Source organism: Geotrypetes seraphini, chromosome 1, assembly GCF_902459505.1.
Source record: "Geotrypetes seraphini chromosome 1, aGeoSer1.1, whole genome shotgun sequence".
Lineage (NCBI taxonomy): Eukaryota > Metazoa > Chordata > Amphibia > Gymnophiona > Dermophiidae > Geotrypetes > Geotrypetes seraphini.
The window spans coordinates 263,789,914-263,813,742 of NC_047084.1; the positions used below are offsets into that span (position 1 = coordinate 263,789,914).

At 43.6% G+C, this 23,829-nt stretch overlaps 1 protein-coding gene across 2 annotated transcripts in view; it reads left to right on the forward strand.

Moving 5' to 3' along the window:
• Window positions 1–874: 874 nt before the first annotated feature.
• MFSD10 (major facilitator superfamily domain containing 10) overlaps window positions 875–23,829 on the forward strand; it is a 134,904-nt gene continuing 111,949 nt past the window's right edge. For both annotated transcript variants that reach the window (XM_033950473.1, XM_033950482.1), the window contains exons 1-3: window positions 875–1,131; window positions 3,645–3,741; window positions 5,540–5,643. In XM_033950473.1, the coding sequence (XP_033806364.1) occupies window positions 955–1,131; window positions 3,645–3,741; window positions 5,540–5,643 (378 nt within the window). In that variant the 5' untranslated portion in view covers window positions 875–954. The remainder of the gene's footprint in view (window positions 1,132–3,644; window positions 3,742–5,539; window positions 5,644–23,829) is intronic.

Here is a 23,829-nt window from a genome sequence, read left to right on the forward strand (position 1 = left end):
CAGCTGCGGCGCTGTATCCATCGAGGAGACTTCTAACCTCGGCCTGCCCCTGGAATTCTTCCTGCAACATCGACTTCATGTTCCCGCCTAGGCGGGCGGAGGCTGCAGGAAGAGTTCCAGGGCAGGCCAAGGTTAGAAGTCTCCTCGATGGATACAGCGCCGCGGTGCCATAACATTTAAAATAATAGTGAGGGGGGGGGGAGCAGGTGTGGGGAAGTCCGGAGCTGCAGGGCTGGCGTTAGAGGCAGTGAGAACAGCCGGCTGTGCATCCCCCCAAGGTGTGCACCCAGGGCGGACTGCCCCCCCCCCCCTTGGTATGCCACTGGTCCGGCCACATCTAAACTCAGCAGCCCACTTTCACCATTGAAAATGAAGGAAACACTTCACCATGCACTGCGTCTAACTCAGATTTAATTTCAGTAGGTGATTTTCCCTTAAAATGAAGGAACTTTTATCACTATGTGATAATTATGTCCAATTAAAAATATATATATATATAAGTGGAGCAGTTCACTTTAAAAGGCTGACAAGACAAAACTAGATGTCAAGTATGATTTGAAAATCTAGAATTGCAATGCTAATCTTGCTCTTTCTTGGTTGATACAAACTTTTCAATTGACTCGCTACATATACCCATCCTTTCCCTAGTTATTTGGATACAGCTTAATAGCAGTGGGCTAAATCAAAGCCTATGACAGACCGCTGCAGCTTGAGATGCATACAGTAGGCTGCTTTCTATTCTGCTGACGTTGCTAAGCGCCCCCTAACGACCACTTACGCGATTTTTCACGCGAGCATCACCCGGCCCTCGTGGCGTCACTGTCCCATCTCCCTGGGGTGTTGGAATGCGGAAGTGCGCGGGGTGGAGCTGGCCTAAAGCCGAATCGCAACTGTTATGACGTCGGGGACGCGCGCTGCTCATTCTCTCGTGGCTCACGCCGGTGGTTGTGTCTTATGTCCTCGAGCTCAGTGATGCCAGGAAGCGGGGATCGGGCTCGGCCAAAGGCGGGTGACAGGGGCTCTGGGACGGTGATTACTGCCGTTTTCGTAGCACTGTTCATAGACCTACTGGGCTTCACTCTCATCTTGCCCCTCCTGCCTGCCCTGGTGCAGCACTACGGGGAGAGTGGGGTGAGTTTATCAGCTTTCGCGTGCGATAGGAGAAAGCAAGAAGCTCCAGTACAATGTAACTTCCTTCCAGATAGTTTTTATCCTGAATGTATTAGGCAAAGCCTGGAGACTACCAGAAATCTGTGAAGAGACTAGCAAGGCACGGCATCCAACCAGTTCAATAAAGGCATGAATTTAAAAATCATGAAATGTGATCGCGTCGACTGCATTATCTCTAAATCTTTAATTTCCCTTTATAAAAGCTAGAGATGTTAAATTATTGGAGAATGGTATGCTTTTTATTGACTTGGGCAAGTCACTTAACTCTCTACTGCCTCAGATGCCCTCTGGGGTTAGGGAATACCCATTGTACTTGAATGTAACGCCTTAAATTTCCATTGGGAAAGTTGTGAGCTAAATACAAAATACATTTAAAGAGAGAAGCTTTTTGGTCAGTTCTGAACATCCTAAACTAGCCTGGTATTTGCAGTCCCAGATGCTCACCAGCCTTTTAAATCTGTATTTAACAATCCCATAATGCAATATGATGGTTCTGTCAGAAATCCAGAGCTAGCCCCAAATCTCCCTTCTGGACCTGAATAAATTGGTAGCTCTGTAAAACAGCTAAAAAGCTGCATGGGGTGATGATAAGAGCTTTTAGTAAGCCTCTGGGGGCAGGGTCCTTCTGTTTACTTAATCTAAGTTTTGCAGTGATGTACTTCGGAGGGGGGGTGTGGGAGACCAAGCACATTGCTCTTATATATTATTTGAATCAGAGAATAGTATTGTCAGAAACGGATACAGGAACACAGCTTGGTGTTTAAGGGGCTGTTGCAGAAAGTTGTGTTTTAGATCAGTGTGCTGATGGTTGAACAAAGTGTAGAAGAGTGCCAAAGTACATCACAGAAATTATGCAGCAAGGGACAATCAAGAACCGGTATTCAGCCCTGGAAGTGTAGGAGATGAGAGCATCCCAGGGAGAGGAAGGACCAAAGCTTGAAATCCCAAAATCTGCAATAGAGTACGGTAGATACCCAGGATGGTGTGAATAACATGAAGAAAAACCTAGGGCTAGATTCACTAAGGAAACCGATCGTGTACCGATCGGTTTGTGACCAGATTTCCCTCCAGCCCGATTTACTAACCTCTCCTGCGATCCGCTTCAAATCAGTGCATGCAAATGAGGGGAAACGCATGCAAAGTAGGCAGGGACGCGATTCATCAAACAAATTTGGGACACCGATTGGGGTGGCCGATCAAGAGAAGAAGTGACTGCTGGGGACCAGTTGCACACATCTCTGCCATCTCTCCTGCTCCATTGCCGCCCTGCACTCTGCCCCAATCTTCCACTGCCGCCCTGGTTTTAAAGTGGGGCTGCACGGTGGGGAAGGGCAGCAGAGAGCAGGAGAGCTAATCATATGCAAATTCTTGTGCACAGAGCTTGTGCATATGTGTTAAGCATTCTTTCCCTGATTAGTGTACAAGTTTCTTAGGTGAGGGCAACTAACTCTGTGTGCATGACTGAGAAAAACAAAACTGTACACATGTGTTGGAATGTTATTTTACAGATAAATATCAACCTCACAGAAATATCTGTACTGCAAAATTTTTATGCGCAAGACCTTTATGTGCAGAGCACCATTCCAGTTCATGCATGGATACAATTTTTTTTCTGCGTGAACCTGTGGGTAGACCTGGCATCTCACATTCTCTCTTAAAAGTTGCAGGCACTGTGCAAAATGAAAAACTGACATTAAATCCTCTCAAATTCTACTGCTGAAGAATAAACTAACCCTTGTACACTGCCTCAGACCTGGTATCCAACGTGTAGCATTGTTCTTGCTTTATTTGGTGTTCTGCGTATATCTCTGTATTAGGGCCAAATAGCTAATAACGTCATTACCTTTCATTTTAACATACTATGTGCAAGTAGTATCCTACTTGCGGATTCGGGCAGCATTATCTCTGTATCTTGCAGCCTCCCCCATGCTTTTGCCCATGTTAATGTTTTGCATCAGGCCTAGAGTTTGAAGAGAAATGGGAAGAGATAACTTCTTCCAGCCATATAAGAAAGGGTTGAAAATAGCACAATTCGTCTTCGCCTGTGTTTTATTTTGGTCTCAGTGTCCACAAAAGATAATTTTTCTTTCAGGGCCCTTTTGAGATAACAGAATCCTCCTCCCTAACATTTTCCATGACCAGTTGAAAATAATTTATTTCTTGTTTATCAGAGTTCCATTGGATTCTTAGCAATTATTGGGTGTCATGGTAACTACTGGGGGCGGGGGGGGGGGGGCTGGGGAAGTGAGGGGAAGAGCTTTTGGATGCGATAGCAGTTGATATATAGCAAAACAAAAAATTTCATGGATCATTGTAAATTTCTATTTGTTTATTGAATGCTGTTTTTCAATAAAAAGATTTTACACATAAAAATAATTTATTACTGAAGTATGTATTTTGTTATGACCCATCAGACTCTTGAATGCTTGAGTAGGCCATGCTTTAGACATGTCTAGTTCTACTTTGTTTTACAGGATGTCTTGTATCAGTCATTGCAACACACGGTGAACTGGTTTGCGACAGCCGTTGGGATGCCTCAGGAGAGGAAGTACAACAGTGTATTGTTTGGAGGTATGAATGAAGTACATTAAAAAAATTACATAAAATGTAACGTTAAAAATTTTATCTTATGCCTGCTGTGCATTTTAAAGTAGAGAAGTCCAAGTAAATCTGACCTTGAAAAAGACTTCAACTCATTAACCCCCCTCCCCCCTCCTTTTTACAAAACCATAGCATGGTTTTTAACACCGGCTGTAGTGGTAAGAGCTCTTATGAACGTCAGAGCTGATACTGCCGTGGCTGGCACTAAAAACCACACTACGGTTTTGTAAAAGGGGAGGAGGAGGGGTAACTAGCGCTAGTAGAGTTCTCACAGAACTACATGTATAACTTGATTTTTTGCCTCTGTGCATATTTTTACTTGGCTATTCCTTTGCCTGCATTTTGTTGTGGGTGAAGGGGCAGATATAGTTGGCATTTTTTGTATAGGTATAAAATAGGAAAAACTCCTAGTGATTCTGACTGAGCTAAGAGACATAGAGGCATATTTTCAAAGCATTTAGACACACAAAGTTCCATAGGTTACTGTGGTACTTTGTGTGCCTAAGTGCTTTTAAAATGAGCCCCGTAGTAATGTTACTACTACTAATCATTTTTACAGCGCTGCTAGGCGTATGTCTTTGAATACTTTGTCGAGAGCCTTCATTGAAGAGCGACCAAGTGCTAGGACTCAAACACAAGTCGATAGCACCTAACAACAAGACATATGCAGTGCTGTACATTAAACACATGTGGTAGGGCAGGGCACGCTTCAGGGGTTCAAGGAAGGTTTGGATAAATACCTACTGGATAAGGGGATTGAGGGATACAGATAGACATAGAGACAGGTATAGGAAAAGCAGGGACAGATAGACATAGAGATAGGTACAGGAAAGGCAGGGACACTTAACAGGTCAATGGACCTCATGGGCCGGTGCGGGCTGCTGGGCGCGATGGACCTCTGGTCTGACCCAGCGGAGGCAACTCTTATGTTCTTATGAGACAATCCATGTGCGACAAAGCTTACAATGTAATTCAAACAGTCAAACAGGACAAATAGGGGTTAAGGAATCTTGCATGAGGGACAGATAATAAGCAGTGCCCAGTTCCTTAGTAAAGACATTAGATTTTCAGCATCTGCATCATTTTGCTTTAAAAGTCTCCTGTGGCATTCGGGAAAAGGCACAGGAAAACATCTCAACGGGATGGATTAAATATGTTTCATAACCATGAGAAAAAGATTGTGGAACAGTAGATCGGATGTTATTTTTAATCTTTTGTTCACCACATTGAACTTACGGTTATGCGGTTTATAAGTACGATGTTACGTTATGTACCAGTTTGTAGTTCAATAAGCATCCAAATAACTTAAAAGTAAGCCTGCATACAAAGGGTGTATGCAGGCTTGTGGGTCACTTGTGACTGTATACACCCTTTGTGGATTGTTTTTAAGCTATTTGGATGCTTATTAAACTACAAACTGGTACATCTGGTCTTCTGTTCCACAATCTTTTTGCAGTTTTGCTGCTTCGTTTCCTTTGTGGAACCTTTTGGTGCTATTTGAATTTTGTTGTTTTGTCATAACCTTGAGAAAAATGAAGCCATTGGGCCCTGTTTGAGCTTTGTGGGATTGAAGCCTGAGTGAACTCCCATCCCTTGTAAATTGCTTGAGGTGAACAGGCTTGAAATGCAGCAGTTCAGATTTCCTGCTATTGTAAAATGTGGAACTCAGGGTACCTTGTCCTTATCTTGACAGTCCTTTAAAGATGACAGCAGTATGGCTATTGTCTTGACCAATTTGGCTTCGAGTGTAACAATTCATCTTTTCCAGGTCTGATAGGCTCCATCTTTTCCATCCTGCAGTTTTTCTCCTCGCCGCTCACTGGTGCTGCTTCCGATTACTTTGGAAGGAGGCGAGTTATGATGTTGACTGTGGTAAGTATTTGACAATGCACATCGTTTCATTGTGACGGTTAGGAATAAACAGCATAAAGAATTTCTCAAACAGGTACTTTTATAAAGAGCTGATTTGGCTAATTGGAATTAGTTCATCAGGACTTGTAAGCATTTGAAGGCTGCACAGCCTGTTCAACCCTGCCATGATGGTACTTGAATGTACAGATTATACATTTTGCAAATAAAATAAATAACCAATAAAACATTTTTAATTTTTGTGTTCTTTGACAAGCTCTTATTTGTAGTAGCTAAATACATAATAGGGCTTGCGATGACATGTCCTCCTAAGGTTAAGTAGTAGCTTTGAGTTATGTGGTTAAACACAGCTTTACACCATCTAGAAGTTTCCCCCTCCAACTCTGTTGGGTACCAGTCTGTAATAGGCAACAGTTCTGTGGGCCTTCACCTTCCAGTACCTGAGGAGTTCATCACTCAATTTGTAGCAGCCATCCCATTCACCTGACTCAGTTGTTGCAATGATGGTGCTTGGCTAGGAGTCACAGGTAGCAGCTCCCTCCTTTGTGCAGAGGCCCCCATAAATATGGCCAGTGGACAATAGTGTTGAGCAATGGGCAGGACTCGCTTTCCTCCTGGGAGCTGTGAATGTTGCTTTCTTGACTTTCTTAAGTCTCAGTGGATGGCTGCCTAGCAGTTGATCTCCCTCCTCTGAACATCAATTATTAGACTTAAAGGTTTCACTAGTGGCCTGTTCCAGCAGGGCACCTAGCATCATCTACTCCCTTCCCCCATTTCAGCAGGGGAGAGAATTACAAGAGGAGCAGCGCTGATGGTGCTCGGCACCAACTGCCAGTTTCACTAGTGGCCAGCTCGGGAGCCCTTTCCAGCAGGGCACCTAGCATCATCTACTCCCCTCCCCTGTTCCAGCAGGGGAGAGAACTACAAGAGGAGCAGTGCTGACGATGCTCGGCACCAACCGCAGGTTGCTGAGCAAGATGAGTTCTATAGGATTAGGCAACACATTGACGCAATGGGTTGGGAACTGGCTTGGAGGTAGGCTTCAAAGGGTGGTGGTGAACGGCACCCCCTCCAAAATGACAGAGGTGATCAGTGGAGTGCCACAGGGCTCAGTCTTGGGCCCAATCCTATTCAACATCTTTATAAGAGACTTGGCAGAAGGGCTTCGAGGTAAAATAACATTATTCGCCGATGACGCCAAACTAAGTAATGTAGTGGGCAAATGCACAACAGACGAAGATTCAATGCCCGACAACATGATGCACGACCTACTCCTACTGGAGCGATGGTCTAGGACAGCGATGGCGAACCTATGGCACGCGTGCCAGCTGTGGCACGCGAAGGCCTTGCAGCTGGCACGCGGGAAGGTCCGCAATAGAGAGCTGCACGGGAACGGGGCTGGATGTACTAAGTCGCGCGGATTTTCTCCCTTCCTGCTCTGCTTGCAGCACAGAGCCGAACGGAAGTCTTCCCGACGTCAGCGCTGACGTCGGGAAGACTTCCGTTCGGCTCTGTACTGCAGGCAGGGTAGGTAAGGAGGAGTAGCCTCGCGGCTACCAAGGGAGGGGGGCAGTGCGCCCCGCCCCGTGTGCAGCACAGCAACGCCCAGCAAATTTAGATGCCCGCCCGGCTGTCATCTGCCGAATCCTGCCGCCGCCACTGCTTAATGCGCAGCCTGAAGAGCCACCGAAAAACCCGCCGGACTTTAAACAAAAAAAAACCCCAGCAAGAAGCTTACTTGCTCTTGCTTACTTCGGGCCTTTCTCGCTGCCGGGTCCTGCCTACTTTCTGTTTCCGTGAAGGCAGGACCCGGCAACGAGAAAGGCCCGAAGTAAGCAAGAGCAGCAAGTTGTAAACTTCCCTCTGTCGCTGCCCTTTGGGAGATAGGTCAGCGACCAAGGGAAACTTGCAACTTGCCTTTGTCTGTAGCGAATCTGCCGGGTGTGTGAGACGGGGGGGGGGGGGGGAATGGGAGGAGTAATGCTGCTGCACCCAATTAGGGGGGAGAGGGAAGAGAAATGCTGATGATACTGCTGTACTCAGTGGGGGGAGGGGGAAGAGAAATACTGCTATACCCAATTGGGGAGAGAGAGGGAAGGAGGGAGAAGGAAGATCAGGAAAAGGAGGAAAGAGATGCAAAGACCATGGGACGGAGGGAAAGGAGATACCATACCACGGAGTGGAAGAGAGAGATGTCAGGGCATATGGGGGGGGGGGGGAAAGCAGGGCCAGATTAAAGGATAGGCCCTGTAGGCACAGGCCTAGGGCCCGAAATAGTCAGGGGGGCCTGCCAGTGCTGTGCTTTGGGGCCTCACCCTTGCTGGATTCGCTGGCAGCAGCAGCAGCCTCATCATCATCCCGGGCAAACCCCAACCCGATCCGACCCTCCTATCTCTCCCTCCTGCCCTCATCAGTGACGTGCCAGAGGGAATCACGGCAGGAGAAAGTCCTGAAGCAGCCTGCTTAGAGTAGAGCAGTGCTGTTTAGAGTCTTGTGATGGGAGGGAGGGAGAGTTAGGAGGGTCGGGGGGAGAGTAGCAGTCTGCCCCGGGTGTTCGACCTGGTGTCATGAACTTCTTTGGCTAGCATCAGCATTTACAATTCACTGCTGTTGCCAGCTTCAGGCCTTCCTCTCCGCCGGGTCCTGCCTACTTCTGTTTCCATGAAGGCAGGACCCGACAGAGAAGAAGGCCCGAAGCTGGCAACAACAGCAAATTGTGAATGCTGCTGCCTGAAGAAGTTCATGACGCCAGGTCATGGGTGACAGAAGGAGGAAAGGGAGCAGAGGGGGAGAGACTTGCTGCACCCAACTGGAGGGAGAAAGAAGATGAGGGAGGGAATGAAATGAGATGCCAGGGAAGGGAGGGAGGAAGAGATGCCAGGGCATGGAGGAAAGTATGCCAGACCAGGGGGAAAGGAAGGAGGAGAAGACAGAGCATGGAGGGGGAGGGAGAGATGGAAGAAAAGGAAAGGAGTGAGATGCTAGAGAATCAGAGAAGGGAAGATACCAGACTATGGGGTGCGAAGGAAAGAAAGGAGAAAAGAGAGATGCCAGAGCATAGGGAACGGGATGGTGACAGAGAGAGAAAAATGGAGAGGTGGCAGAGCTGAAATCAATCATGTACAAAGGAGAAGAGAAGGGGCACAGGATAGACAGTTTATTGAAGGAGCATAAAAAGAGGGAAGATGCCATATGGAACGGGGAGAGGGCAGACAGTGGATGGAAGGGGCTGATGCTGTATGGAAGACAGAGCGGACAGATGCTGGCTAGAAAGAAGAGTGAAGACAAGATGATTAAAGCAAAAACGACAAAAGGTAGAAAAAATTGTTTTGTTGCTTTACGTAGAATCAAGTAGTATTGTATCTATTGATTAAAGTTTATAAATAGGAAATAGAAATAAGGCAGTTTTTTGGGGACTAAACCCCTTTCCTCAGGTCAGGACAGGATACCATAACAGCAGGGGTGCCCAAATGGTCAAGTGCGATCGACCAGTAGATCGCAAAGGCAATGTGAGTCGATCGCGTTGCCTTGGCAATCTTTTTCTTCCTGCCTCCCTGAGCCAGGCCAGGCGCGTAGAAGCGCCGGACTCACAAGACTTCACTTCCGACGTCAATTCTGACATCAGAGAGGAAGTTCTGGGCCAGCCAATCGCTGCCTGGCTGGCTTGGAACTTCCTCTCCGTCGTTAGAATTGACATCAGAGGTGAAGTCTTGTGAGTCCGGCGCTTGTACATTCCTGGCCTGGCTCATGGAAGCAGGGAGAAATCGGCATGGTGGCTTAGGGGGTAGGGAAAGAATCGGGGAAGTGGAGAAATTGGCGCGATGGCTTGGGGGGGGGGGGGCGGGGGGAGAGAGAAAGAAAGAGACAGAAAGAAAAGGGGAGGGGCAGAAAGAAAAAATATTGGATTTATAGTCAGAAGAAGGAAGTGCAAACAGAGACTCATGAAATCACCAGACAAAAAGATAGGAAAAATGATTTTATTTTCAGTTTAGTGATCAAAATGTGTCTGTTTAGAGAATTTATATCTGCAATAGCGGTTTTTAGCGCAGGGAGCCTATGAGCATCGAGAGCAGCACAGGGCATTCAGTGCATCTCCCTGCTCTAAAAACTGCTATTGCGATTTAGTAAAAAGGGAGGGGTATATTTGTCTATTTTTGTATAGTTGTTCCTGAAGTGACATTGTATAGAATCGTCTGACTTGACCTCTTTGAAAAGCCACGGAATATAAATGATAATTAACATTTTCTCTGCATACAGTGTGCTTTGTGGGGTTTTTTTTAAAAATTTTATTGTTGGTAGATCATTTTGACTTGGTCATTTTAAAAGTAGCTCGCAAGCCCAAAAAGTGTGGGCACCCCTGCTGTAGAAGCAAGGGCAAAGTGGAAATGTCCAATCAAGATGGTGCACAAAAACAGTGTCTTTCAACTCATCTGATAAATCCAATGGTCTTTATTAATCCAAAACAAAATCGTACTTCCAAAGCAACTCAATGACTCGACATGATCACGTTTCGGCCATCCGGCCTGCATCAGGAGTCTTAGAAGTCTTTGGGTAGCAAGTAGTCTTTAAATGGCAAATGGTCAAAAGTGAAACAATCATACCATTGCTCCAAGTCTGTAAATGCTGCAAAACCACACAACCTCATGTTCTTTACAGATTTTACTAACCACTTTAATATACTAAACAAAAAATTACAAGGCATGGGAAAAACAGCATAAAGCAAGTTTAGTGACATCAAAGCTTTTGAGAGAAAATTGCATGTTTTTGAAAAAGACCTTGAGAGTGGACAGCTAAAATATTTTCCCAACCTAAAAATACATTTGGATAATTCTACAACATTTGTGGACAGTCATAAAAAACACCAGGAAATCCACAAAGCATATTCCACCATTGTAGCCGAAGCAAAGGAGAATTTTAGTAAAAGATTTTCTCAGTTCCGTAAGATGGAGACAACCCTTTCATTTATAACTTCCCCAGAAAAGTCCACATTTGAAGATCTTGATCTTTCCTGCTTACAGTGGTTGGATATTCAAAATTTGGAAATGGAGCTACTGGAATTTCAAGAAAGCTCTATCTGGAAAAGTAAATTCAATGACCTGCATGCGGCTCTTGAACGTATTGAGTGTGAAAGGGTGACAAATGAAATCACTGCTAGCAGTTCTGAAAATGAAATCCTAAAAGCGTGGAATTTTCTGCCAGACAATTTTAAGTCCATGAAAGCACCTGGGATTGCTCTTTTTACTTTGTTTGGGTCATCCTATGCTTGTGAGCAGCTGTTTTCGGCTTTGAATCATATAAAATCTGATGCTAGAAACAGATTAACAGATGACATGAGTGCTGCATGTGTTGCTCTGAAATTAACGCACTATGAGCCAAGGATTGACAAGTTATCAGCATGCATGCAACAACAAAAATCACATTAATTTTTTTCAGAGCATACCCAATGCATATGTGTACATGAAGCAGTGTTTTCAGTTTGCAGTTAAGACACTTTCTAAGTTATTTAAATATTATTTAAAGATGTTATTTAAAAAAGGGACTTTACATGGCCCTGTTGTATTCCAATCTGGAATTTCCAATAAAAACGGTTGGTTTAATTGAAAGCTCTTTTGTTTTCTTTACATCATATTATTAGAAATGTAATGATTTAACTATTTTCTAATTTGATTGCAAATTTTACAAAAAAAACATGTATAGACTCTTTGGGAATACACACCGAGTCTTGACACAGTTAACAGTTTTAAGAAGTTTATCTTTTTTTTTACTCAGGATACATTTGACATGTTATGTGAATAATACATTTAAAATATATTGTGTAACTGAATCAAATTCTTCCTAAATTCATTAAATTGAATGAAATCATTAAAACATTATAAATTGCCAATAAATTGAAATGAAAACCAAAGGATTGTGAATCAAATTGATTCTCTGACAATACAAAGATTCCAACCTTTAAAAATGATGTTACATAGTTCAGGCAACTTTATAAAGAATTTTTAGATACTAAAATCTTGTTATTAAGGTTTAATTGACGTGCTGGCACTTTGAGGAAATTCTTTGGTTTTGTGCGGCAGTTTGGGCACTCGGGCTCAAAAAGGTTAGCCATCACTGGTCTAGGACATGGCAACTCAACTTCAATGCCAAAAAATGCAAAGTTATGCACCTGGGCAGCCAAAATCCATGCAAGTCTTATACCCTTAATGGCGAGATCCTAGCAAAAACGGTAGCAGAACGAGACTTGGAGTAATCGTCAGTGAAGACATGAAGTCTGCCAATCAAGTGGAACAGGCTTCGTCCAAGGCAAGACAAATCATGGGCTGCATACGAAGGGGTTTCGTCAGTCGTAAGGCGGAAGTCATTATGCCATTGTATAGATCCATGGTGAGGCCCCACCTGGAATACTGTGTGCAATTCTGGAGGCCGCATTATCGCAAGGATGTGCTGAGACTGGAGTCGGTGCAGAGAATGACCACCCGGATGGTCTCGGGACTCAAGGATCTTCCGTACGAAGAACGACTTGACAAATTACAGCTATACTCGCTCGAGGAGCGCAGAGAGAGGGGATGACATGATCGAGACGTTCAAGTATCTTACGGGCCGCATCGAGGCGGAGGAGGATATCTTCTTTTTTCAAGGGTCCCACGACAACAAGAGGACATCCGTGGAAAAATCAGGGGCAGGAAACTACGAGGTGACACCAGGAAATTCTTTTTCACTGAATGAGTGGTTGATCGCTGGAATAGTCTTCCACTACAGGTGATGGAGGCCAGCAGCGTGCCTGATTTTAAGGCCAAAATGGGATCGGCACATGGGAATCTATCACAGGGCAAAGGTAGGGGAGGGCCATTAGGGTGGGCAGACTAGATGGGCTGTGGCCCTTATCTGCCGTCTATTTCTATGTTTCTATGTTTCTATCACTAGTGGCCAGATCGGGAGCCTGTTCCAGCAGGACACCTAGCATCATCTACACCCCTTCCCTGTTCCAGCAGGGGAGAGAATTACAAGAGGAGTAGCGCTGACGGTGCTCGGCACCAACTGCCAATTTCACTAGTGGCCAGATCGGGAGCCTGTTCCAGCAGGACACCTAGCATCATCTACACCCCTTCCCTGTTCCAGCAAGGGAGAGAATTACAAGAGGAGCAGCGCTGACGGTGCTCGGCACCAACTGCCAGTTTCACTAGTGGCCAGATCGGGAGCCCTTTCCAGCAGGGCACCTAGCATCATCTAAACCCCTCCCCCATTCCAGCAGAGGAGAGCCAACAGTTAAGAGCTGCAGTCTGACGCTTAAACCAGCGGGGCTCCTTTCTGACTAACTCACCGCTCTCCCCCTCCTTGGCTTATCGAGATCCACTGGGGGCCCAAATTTTATTACTGTCTATACTCTTATTTTAGCTCCATATTTTTTATTATTGTCCATGCTCTTGTTTTAGTTGCCTAAGTTTATTACTGTCTGTGCTTTTGTTCAGTGCCAAATTATATTACTGCCAAAGGTTTCGCTGTTCTTCCCTATTCTTGATTATGCACTCAGCCAGCCTAATTAAGTCCCCTGCCCCTTCCTTAGCTAACACTAATCCCCCCCCTGCTGCAGACTTTCACACACCAATCATCCGGCCCTAACCCCGCCATGATTCCTTTCTTCTGGTTCCTTCTCCTCCTATTCTGCTCACCTCTCTACTCTTCCCTCTGTCTGATACCCCCCTCCCCCAACCTACTTGACCCACCAAACACCAATAATATTTGCCCTGGCCTCAGAATCCCCATGCTGATACACACCAGAATTCCCCCTTTCAAGAAAAATCTCCGAAAAGTCACCCTAAACTCACTAAAGCCCCTGCCCCCAGCCAATCTTCCCAATGCTGTCTCTGACTCTCTCACCCCGGTCCCGACTCTTTATTGCAATGCCAGATCAGCATGCAATAAGACCCAAATCTTGAAGGACCTTCTAGATGAGTTCGACCCTAGATTCCTGTGCATCACGGAATCATGGATCGCCAAAGATGATCTTTTTACACAAAACGAACTCCTCCCCCATGGTTATCAAGGCCTCTTCTCCTCCAGATCCAATCGAAAAGGAGGAGGACTGGCACTGCTCTACAAATCTTTCTTTGACGTCCAGCTCCTCGAGAAGGGCACTCACGCCTCTCTAGAATATATGCTTGTATCTGTCAATGATGAACTCCCGCACCACCCATTGGGCATCTTATTACTATACCGCCCACCCACCCCTTGGAACAACTCCTCCAATCTCGTCTTTGAGGCTATAACAAACGCCTTTCTTAATTTTCAAAGACTACTGATTGTTGGTGATATTAATCTCCACCTTGATGACACCAACAGCAAGGATACGATCAAATTTAACAACTCCTTACCTTCTCTAGGTTCCCTCACCTACCCTCTTCTCCAACCCACGAAAAAGGACATACACTAGACTTCACCACTTTTCTCGACCTTACTGCCTTCAAAACTTCAACCGATGACACCCGTTGGGAACAAGTCCCTTGGTCTACCACTTTCTTAGGGGCTACTTGCCTCCCCATTTTCATGTCACACCTTGAATCCCCATCCCATTCCTCCCATTCAATAACCTTCCACAAGAAAATTTTGAGTAATCTTTTCTGGTCCAAATTTCTCAACCAACTCTCCTCCAATCCTAAGCCTAAGCCTGCTGGTGCAATTGGATCTCCCTCTCCGAATCCATCTATCACTCCCTCGCTCCAAAATCCACAAAAAACATCTCCTACCCCCGAAAGGCCCCTTGGTATCTACCGCTTCATAGAGAGCTGAAACAGAAATGTCGCACTTTGGAGCGCAAATGGAAAAAATCTAAATCCCCCTCAGATAGACAGACCTGGAGGGTCAATATTAAACTTTACAATTCATTACTAAAAAAAGCCAGGAAGAATTTCTTCGGAGATAAAATCTCCAGATCCAACAACCAGATCACTGCGTTGTTTAACATTTGGCGCTCCTTAACTACAAAAAAGGATCCATCCTTGCTCCCCTTGTCTCTATCAGCAGATGCCCTTGCAAAATTCTTCAATGAAAAGGTTACCACCCTAAGATGCTCCTTCCCGCCTACAGTCTCCTACAACTCCCTAATCTCTACTGACCTCAACCCTTCCCTTCCTGTCTCCAATCCCATTCCAGCTGACAGATCCTGGACCGTTTTTGAGCTTGTTTCCGAATTGCAAGTCTCCAAACTCTGCCTCAAACTAAAAACTTGCAAATGTACCTTGGATCCTTTCCCCTCCTACCTATTCGAGAATATCTCTACACAGGCCATCGCTTCCCTCACCAAACTTATAAACGATACTCTAACATCGGGCCTTTTCTCCTCCGAAATGGGACCTATTGCACTAACCCCTCTACTGAAAAAGACCGACCTTGACCCCTCTATTCCCTCCAATTACTGTCCAATAGCAAATATCCCTCTCCTAACCAAGATGTTAGAATCCATCATATCCACTCAACTCTCATCCTACCTAGAAAGATTCTCTATTCTCCTACCCCACCAATTCGGCTTCAGACCCAACTTCAGCACCGAATCCCTATTAGCCTCACTAATCTCTAAGGTACAACAACTTCATTCTCGCAACAAATTCGCTGTACTTCTACAATTCGACCTCTCCACAGCTTTCGACGTCGTCCATCATGATATCCTAATCTTCCAATTCTCTGAAATAGGCATAAGTTCCACAGTCCTAGACTGGTTCTCGAAATTCCTACGCTTACGCTCCTACACCGTTAACATAAACGGTACTTCATCCCCTCCCTGGAAGCCGATATGTGGAGTCCCGCAAGGCTCACCCCTCTCTTCTATCCTTTTCAATATTTACATGTCCTCTTTGAAACTCCTTCATCTATCCCCCCTGGAAACTCTCTACACCTATGCTGATGATATCCTCATCCTCCTTGAGACCGACTCGAACCTCACTAACCTTGCTGAGAACATATCCGCATGTATAATGAACCTTCAATCCTGGGCACATTCTGTACCAATGAAATTGAACGAGTCCAAAACAAAACTACTTTGGCTTGGCCCAATGTTAGGTCATTTACCCACCTCCATCCCATTATCTTCCAGCTCCACTCTTCAGCTTGAGTTTTCAAGCAAAGTCCTTGGCATCATCATAGACTCCTCTCTCTCCTTCAATGACCACCTCAACTTCTTGGTTAAAAAATGCTTCTTTAGTCTTCATATGCTGAGGAAAGTGAGATCGTACTTTTATCATTCTCACTTTGTCGTCCTTGTTCAATCCACCATCCTCTCTAGACTGGATTATTGCAACTCCATCTATTTAAGCCTAACTAAAAAAACAAAACTCCATAGACTTCAGCTAATCCAGAACGCTGCGACCAAGCTTATTTTCGCTAAAAGCAAGTTCGACCACGTCTCCCCACTCCTGTCCAAACTTCACTGGCTCCCGGTCCACTCTAGAGTCCTCTTTAAATGTGCCTGTTTAGCTTTCAAGATCCTACATGGCGTCCTCCCTCCTGTTATCCCACTCTTCTGGAACTCCTCTAACCCTAATTCCACTAGATCCTCCCAAAAACTGAAACTATCATTCCCCTCTGCAAAAGGTATATCCCGCGTAGGAAAACTAGGAACATCCCTCCCCTTTAGAACCACAGAAGTTTCAAGTTTCAAGTTTATTAGGTTTTAATATACCGACCATCAAATAAATATCTGGCCGGTTTACATTACAATAAAAAAAAATATAGGTAAGAAAGAAAAAAAAATTAATATAATAAATATTTAAAAGTACATATAGTGTATATTAAAACATAAACAAGACAAACTTGATAGTGAGGAGAGAGGTTTATGGGAGGGTAAAGTTACATTGTAGAGAGAAAAGGGAGAAAGAGGGAATGGGAATAAACATTTGGGTGGGGAAAAGTCTTTTTAAATATAATTTTTGAAGGTAAATGATTGAAAATATCAGGAAAAGTAGAGACTAAACTGAAGTGAATGCGTCGCGAAATAGAAAAGTCTTTAGGCCTATCTTAAATTTATCCAGTTGTTGCTCGTCGCGAAGAGGTTGTGGTAAAGAGTTCCACAATGTTGGAGCAGAGACAGAAAAATTTATTTTCCGTGTGTAGTAAAAGTGTTTTATAGAGGGGATCAAAAGGAGATTTTGATTTGTAGATCTTAAAGTACGAGATGAACATTGGGGAATAAGGAGTTTATGTAGAAATGAAGGTAGATGGGAGGATTTTATTTTAAAGGTCAAAAGGATAATTTTGTATGTGATTCGGTGTGCCCCAGGAAGCCAGTGAGCATCTTTCAGAATTGGAGTAACGTGATCATATTTACCCAGTTTATAAATGAGTTTTATAGCAGTATTTTGAATCAGTTGGAGACGTCGGATTTCTTTTTGGGGAAGACCGTTAAGAAGTGAATTACAATAGTCAAGGTGAGAAATGATCAGAGAGTGAACCAGAATTTTGATAGATTCGATCTGCAGGATTGAAGTTAATGAACGAATGATGCGGAGTTTATAGAAACATGTTTTTATTATAGAACTGATGTGATCATGAAATGATAAATCTTTATCAATAATGACCCCTAAGAGTTTTATTTTTGTTTCCATTTGAATTGGAACTGATTTAATAGTAATTTTTTCCTGTAAAGATTCAGTGTTCTTGGTTGAGAATAAGAGGCCAAGGGATTTGTCAATATTGAGGGAAAGTTTGTTAGAGTAGAGCCAGTCGTTTATGGAGTCCAGTTTATTGTTTATATCTTTTATGTCAGAGTTATTGGAGGAGTTGATTGGATGAAGGAGTTGAATGTCATCTGCATAGGCGAAGATCGTAAATCCGATAGATTGAGCTAGAGTTAGAAGAGGAGAAAGAAAAATATTAAATAGTAAAGGGGATAGAATAGAACCTTGTGGAACACCATAGATTTGAGGTAAAGAAATCGAGGTTTCATTCATTGCATGGACTTTAAAGCTGCGATCTTTGAAGTAGGAGGTGAACCAAGAAAGTGCAGATCCTGTGATACCATATTCTTTGAGTCTATTTAGAAGGAGAGAATGGTCGATGGTATCCAAAGGCTGCTGAGAGGTCGAGGGAAATAAGAAGGACGGATTTTTGGTGTTCTTGATAATATGTGTATAGTTGAGATGAGGCCTAGCAGTGATAATTCCGTTGAATGTGATGAGCGAAAACCAGTTTGACAGGGGATGTAAGACGTGAAGTTTTTTCGATAAATTCAGATAGTTGAGTGTGGACGATTTTTTCAGTTAGTTTCGATAATAGTGGAAGATTAGCAATTGGACGATAACTTGCTGGAAGCGAGGGATCAGAATTTGTATTGTTTTATTTTTGGAAAGACAAGGGCAGTTTTCCAAGCCGAAGGAACGGTGCAGTCAGATAGAGATTTAGATATCATTTCCCAGATAAAAGGGCCAAAGTGGGTGAAAAATTTTTTAACATAGTAACATAGTAGATGACGGCAGATAAAGACCCGAATGGTCCATCCAGTCTGCCCAACCTGATTCAATTTAAAATTTTTTTTTTTTTTTTTTTCTTCTTAGCTATTTCTGGGCGAGAATCCAAAGCTTTACCGGTACTGTGCTTGGGTTCCAACTGCCGAAATCTCTGTTAAGACTTACTCCAGCCCATCTACACCCTCCCAGCCATTGAAAGCCCTCCCCTGCCCATCCTCCTCCAAACGGCCATACACAGACACAGAACCGTACAAGTCTGCCCAGTAACTGGCCTAGTTCAATCTTTAATATTATTTTCTGATTCTAAATCTTCTGTGTTCATCCCACGCTTCTTGAACTCAGTCACAGTTTTACTCTCCACCACCTTCTCTCGGGAGCGCATTCCAGGCATCCACCCACCCTCTCCGTAAAGTAGAATTTCCTAACATTGCCCCTGAATCTACCACCCCTCAACCTCAAATTTATGTCCTCTGGTTTTACCATTTTCCTTTCTCTGGAAAAGATTTTGTTCTACGTTAATACCCTTTAAGTATTTGAACGTCTGAACTCATATCCTCCCCTGTCTCTCCTTTCCTCTAGGGTATACATATTCAGGGCTTCCAGTCTCTCCTCATATGTCTTCTGGTACAAGCCTCCTATCATTTTTCGTCGCCCTCCTCTGGACCGCCTCAAGTCTTCTTACGTCTTTCGCCAGATACGGTCTCCAAAACTGAACACAATACTCCAAGTGGGGGCCTCACCAATGACCTGTACAGGGGCATCAACACCTTCTTTCTTCTACTGACTACGCCTCTCTTTATACAGCCCAGAATCCTTCTGGCAGCAGCCACTGCCTTGTCACACTGTTTTTTCGCCTTTAGATCTTCGGACACTATCACCCCAAGGTCCCTCTCCCCGTCCGTGCATATCAGCTTCTCTCCTCCCAGCATATACGGTTCCTTCCTATTATTAATCCCCAAATGCATTACTCTGCATTTCTTTGCATTGAATTTTAGTTGCCAGGCATTAGACCATTCCTCTAACTTTTGCAGATCCTTTTTCATATTTTCCACTCCCTCTTCGGTGTCTACTCTGTTACAAATCTTGGTATCATCTGCAAAAAGGCACACTTTTCCTTCTAACCCTTCAGCAATGTCACTTACATACATATTGAACAGGATTGGGCCCCAGCACCGAACCCTGAGGGACTCCACTAGTCACCTTTCCTTCCTTCGAGCGACTTCCATTAACCACCACCCTCTGGTGTCTGTCCGACAGCCAGTTTCTGACCCAGTTCACCACTTTGGGTCCTAACTTCAGCCCTTCAAGTTTGTTCAACAGCCTCCTATGAGGAACTGTATCAAAGGCTTTGCTGAAATCCAAATAAATTACATCTAGCATATGTCCTCGATCCAGCTCTCTGGTCACCCAATCAAAAAATTCAATCAGGTTCGTTTGGCACGATTTACCTTTTGTAAAGCCATGTTGCCTCGGATCCTGTAACCCATTAGATTCAAGGAAATACACTATCCTTTCTTTCAGCAACACTTCCATTATTTTTCCAACAACTGAAGTGAGGCTCACCGGCCTGTAGTTTCCTGTTTCATCCCTGTGACCACTTTTATGAATAGGGACCACATCCGCTCTCCTCCAATCCCCAGGAATCACTCCCGTCTCCAGAGATTTGTTGAACAAGTCTTTAATAGGACTCGCCAGAACCTCTCTGAGTTCCCTTAGTATCCTGGGATGGATCCCGTCTGGTCCCATCGCTTTGTCCACCTTCAGTTTTTCAAGTTGCTCATAAACACCCTCCTCCATGAACGGCGCAGAATCTACTCCATTTTCTCGTGTAACTTTGCCGGACAATCTCGGTCCTTCTCCAGGATTTTCTTCTGTGAACACAGAACAGAAGTATTTGTTTAGCACATTTGCTTTCTCCTCATCACTCTCCACATATTTGTTCCCAGCATCTTTTAGCCTAGCAATTCCATTTTTTATCTTCCTCCTTTCACTAATATATCTGAAAAAATTTTTATCTCCCTTTTTTACATTTTTAGCCATTTGTTCTTCCGCCTGTGCCTTCACCAAACGTATCTCTCTCTTGGCTTCTTTCAGTTTCACCCTGTAGTCCTTTCTGCTCTCCTCTTCTTGGGTTTTTTTATATTTCATGAACGCCAACTCTTTCACCTTTATTTTCTCAGCTACTAGGTTGGAGAACCATATCGGCTTCCTTTTTCTTTTGTTTTTATTGATTTTCTTCACATAAAGGTCCGTAGCCATTTTTATCGCTCCTTTCAGCTTAGACCACTGTCTTTCCACTTCTCTTATGTCCTCCCATCCTAACAGCTCTTTCTTTTAAGGAAGGAAGGAGGAATGCTCTCCAAAGGAGTGTTGGAGGTATTTAAAGATTGCAGGATGGGAGGTAGATTTGCTAACGATGGCATTTTAAAGGTTGAGCAAGAGCTGAATGAGAGAGGAGAGGAATCATTTTGTATATAAAGATAAGGAACAGAAGGGGTGGGTCCGAGATGAGTTCTAATGTCTTTAATTTTTTTATCGAAGAAAAGAATTAGTTCATTAGCTGGAGGAGTGGTGATTACGGGTAGTTTTTTTTTTTAATATTTTGAGAGAGATTGAGCGAGGTTAAAGAGAGTGGAAGAGTTACGAATGGTTGATATAAGTTTAGTGTAATAATCTTTTTTTGCTTGTTGAATAGTATTTTTGTAATGAGAGGCTTTTTCTTTGTACAGGGTGAGAAGGTTATAAGAGGGAGTTTTTCGCCATTTATGTTCTGTAGAGCGAAGTTGTTTACGAAGAAGGGTGAGATTTTCATTATACCATGGTGGTTGTTTGTTTTTGGGGGTCAGGTTTGAAGTGAATTTCTTTTTTTCCTGTTGGGGTGCCAGAGAGTTTAAAAGGGATGTTGTGGAGGTATTCCAGAGAAAAGTTTGTTCATCTAAAGAAAGGGAAGAAAAATCTGTAAGGTTTAAGTTGAAAAGATTCTGAATATCTGTGAGAGTAATTTTGTTAGTATTGCGAGTAGAGTGTGTATCGTTTATGTTTTGTTTTTGAAGGTTATATTGTTTAGAGGGGGATTCAATGTGCCAACTGATTAGGAAATGATCAGACCAAGGTAAAGGATGAAATTGAAAGTTTTTGAAAAGATGGGTGGCAGAAATAGGGCAAAAGATCATGTCTAGGGTGTTGCCGGCTTCGTGAGTAGGCGAGGAGATGAGAGGGGTTAATGAAAGGTCAGAAATCAGCGTTAAAAGTTCGGAGGTGTTGTGATGGTTAGGGGAATTGAAATGAATATTGAAGTCACCGAGGATAATAGAATCTGGATAAGTGATATTGAATTCAGATATAATGGAGATTAAAGTAGAAAGTGAAGTTTTCGTTATGGGTGGTGGAAGGTAGATAAGAAGAAACTTAAGGTTAAAGGATGGAGAGAATCTGATGAAAAATTGAAGGGTTTCGACAGAGGCAGTGGGGGGTGAATTTGAAGTGTTAGATTGACAAGGGATAGAAGTATGAAAAATAACAGCTATACCTCCTCCTCTTTTACCTAGACGTGGGTGGATGATAGCTTGAAAGTTAGGAGGGCAGGCTTGGGTTAAATAGGCTTCTTCCCCTTGGGATAGCCAAATTTCTGTAAGACATAAAATTTGAAGTTTATGTTGAGTAATAGTATCGTGTATAAGATGATGTTTATTTTTTATTGATCGTACGTTTAGTAAGCCAATATTGAGTTTTAAGGGAGAGTGAATTGAAGCGGAGTAAAAAGTGGAAGAAGGAAGGATTGGGATGGTAGTATAGAATCTAGCCTGAGGTTCAGTAGTGAAAAGAAGAGGATTTTTCTTGGGAGGTCGGCGGCCCCAAATGGTAGAGATTGAAGACATTGTTTTAAGGTTGGGGGATTGGATGATTAAGGAAGGTAAGAGAAGTTAAGAAGATGAATATAGGGAATAACACTATAAGTAGAAAGATAAGTAAAAGAAGCTGAGTTATGTTAGGGGAGGAAACTTGGTTTAATAAGTGAAGTAGCTGCATGAAGGAGCGCATAAAGGAGCAGGATCTGCTCCTTAGGTGCGCTCCTTTGGAACTCTGGAATAACCTCACATCCCCGCTCAGAATTTCAAGCTCCCTCCAATCCTTCCGCAAACACCTGAAAACTTGGCTCTTTTCAAAAATCTAACACCTCCTGCTCTTTGGTACCCTGTCCCTCTTTATCTTCCTAGCTCCTTTCCTATGACCCTTCATTGTAGCTCCTTTTCAACCTAACCCTGTAAACCGTGCCGAGCTCTACACTTGTGGAGATGGTGCGGTATACAAACCTAAGGTTTAGTTTAGTTTAGTTTAGTTTAGTGGGCTCCAGAAGCAGAAGCCGGGGCTGAGAATCAAACTCGATACTTCTGCAGAACAGCACTCCAGCCTCAACCTTGCTGATTTTTTTACATTGTAAAGATGTATACCGTAATTAAAACTAATGTGTCTTTTCTTCTACATACTCTATATAGTTGGATTCACTAGTGCTAATGAGATTTTAGGGTGGCTAGGTGTTTGAATCTTTGTGTTACTATAGTTGTTTGAAAACATTACTGTAATTTTCTTGAACGTCTGATAATTGAAGATATTTTGCGTTTTTTTATTTAACTTTATTTGGATTTATTTAATGCCCTTATTTATTTAACATATTTGTATACCGCCTAAAATCTAGGCGGTTTCTAATATCAAAAACTTTCATAAAATTCCATAAAATCAACCAACATAGATAGCATTCATTATCTCCATATCTATAAAGTCCATAATCATCAACAAAATTCACTATCTGTGCATATATGGTAGTCACATGCCCTGAGCATCATGGGTATTAGTCCTACATTTTACATATAGGCATCAACAAACAGTTGTGTCTTTAGTAGTTTCTTAAAGTTAACACTAGAGAATGACAGAGGGAAAAAATCTGTCCCCGTCACTGCCCCACCGTCCCCTTCACATCCCCGTCACCGCCATACCCTTCACCACCCCATCACTGTCACTGCCATCCCATTCACCGCTCCGTCACCGTCACTGCAATCCCATTCAACGCCCCATCACCATCCTCGCAGCGTCCAAATAAGCCTCAGTACTGCAATATTTAGCTTATTCCTTCCTTATAATAAATCAAAGTTCTGGCTGCTGAACTAGAGAAAAAGATGTTCAGCTGGCAGGGCTTTGTTTATAAATTTTTATCAACTAATATACTACTTTATCCTAAAGCCAAAAAAAAAAGAAACTAAATAGAATTTTTTTTTTCTACCTTTGTTGTCTGGTTTCTGCTTTCCTCATCTTCTCATTCAATTCCTTCCATCTACTGTGTGTCTTCTCTCTGCGTCTTCCATTTGCTCTGTTACTGTGCCTCTCCCTTCACCCCCCCCCTTCCAAATTGGTCTGGCACCCATCTTCTTCCCTCTGCTCCCCCATAGTTTGGCATCTGTCTTCTTCCCTTCCAGCGTCTTCTTCCCACTCTGTCTTCCACATTTACCTCTCCACCCTCCTTCAATGTCTGTTCTATTCCTTTCCACCACCACCCTTCCCTCCCTCCTTCACCATCTGTTCCTTTCTACCACCCTTCAGCTCCTCTCGCGCGGCCTATCTATCTATCTACCTCCCTCTTACTTTCGTGGTACGTTACAATGTAATTTGTGCAAGTCGCTGGAGTCTGCGAGCTCGGTCCCCAAACAATCTCGCTTCTGTGTTCCTATTTTCCCCATTTCTA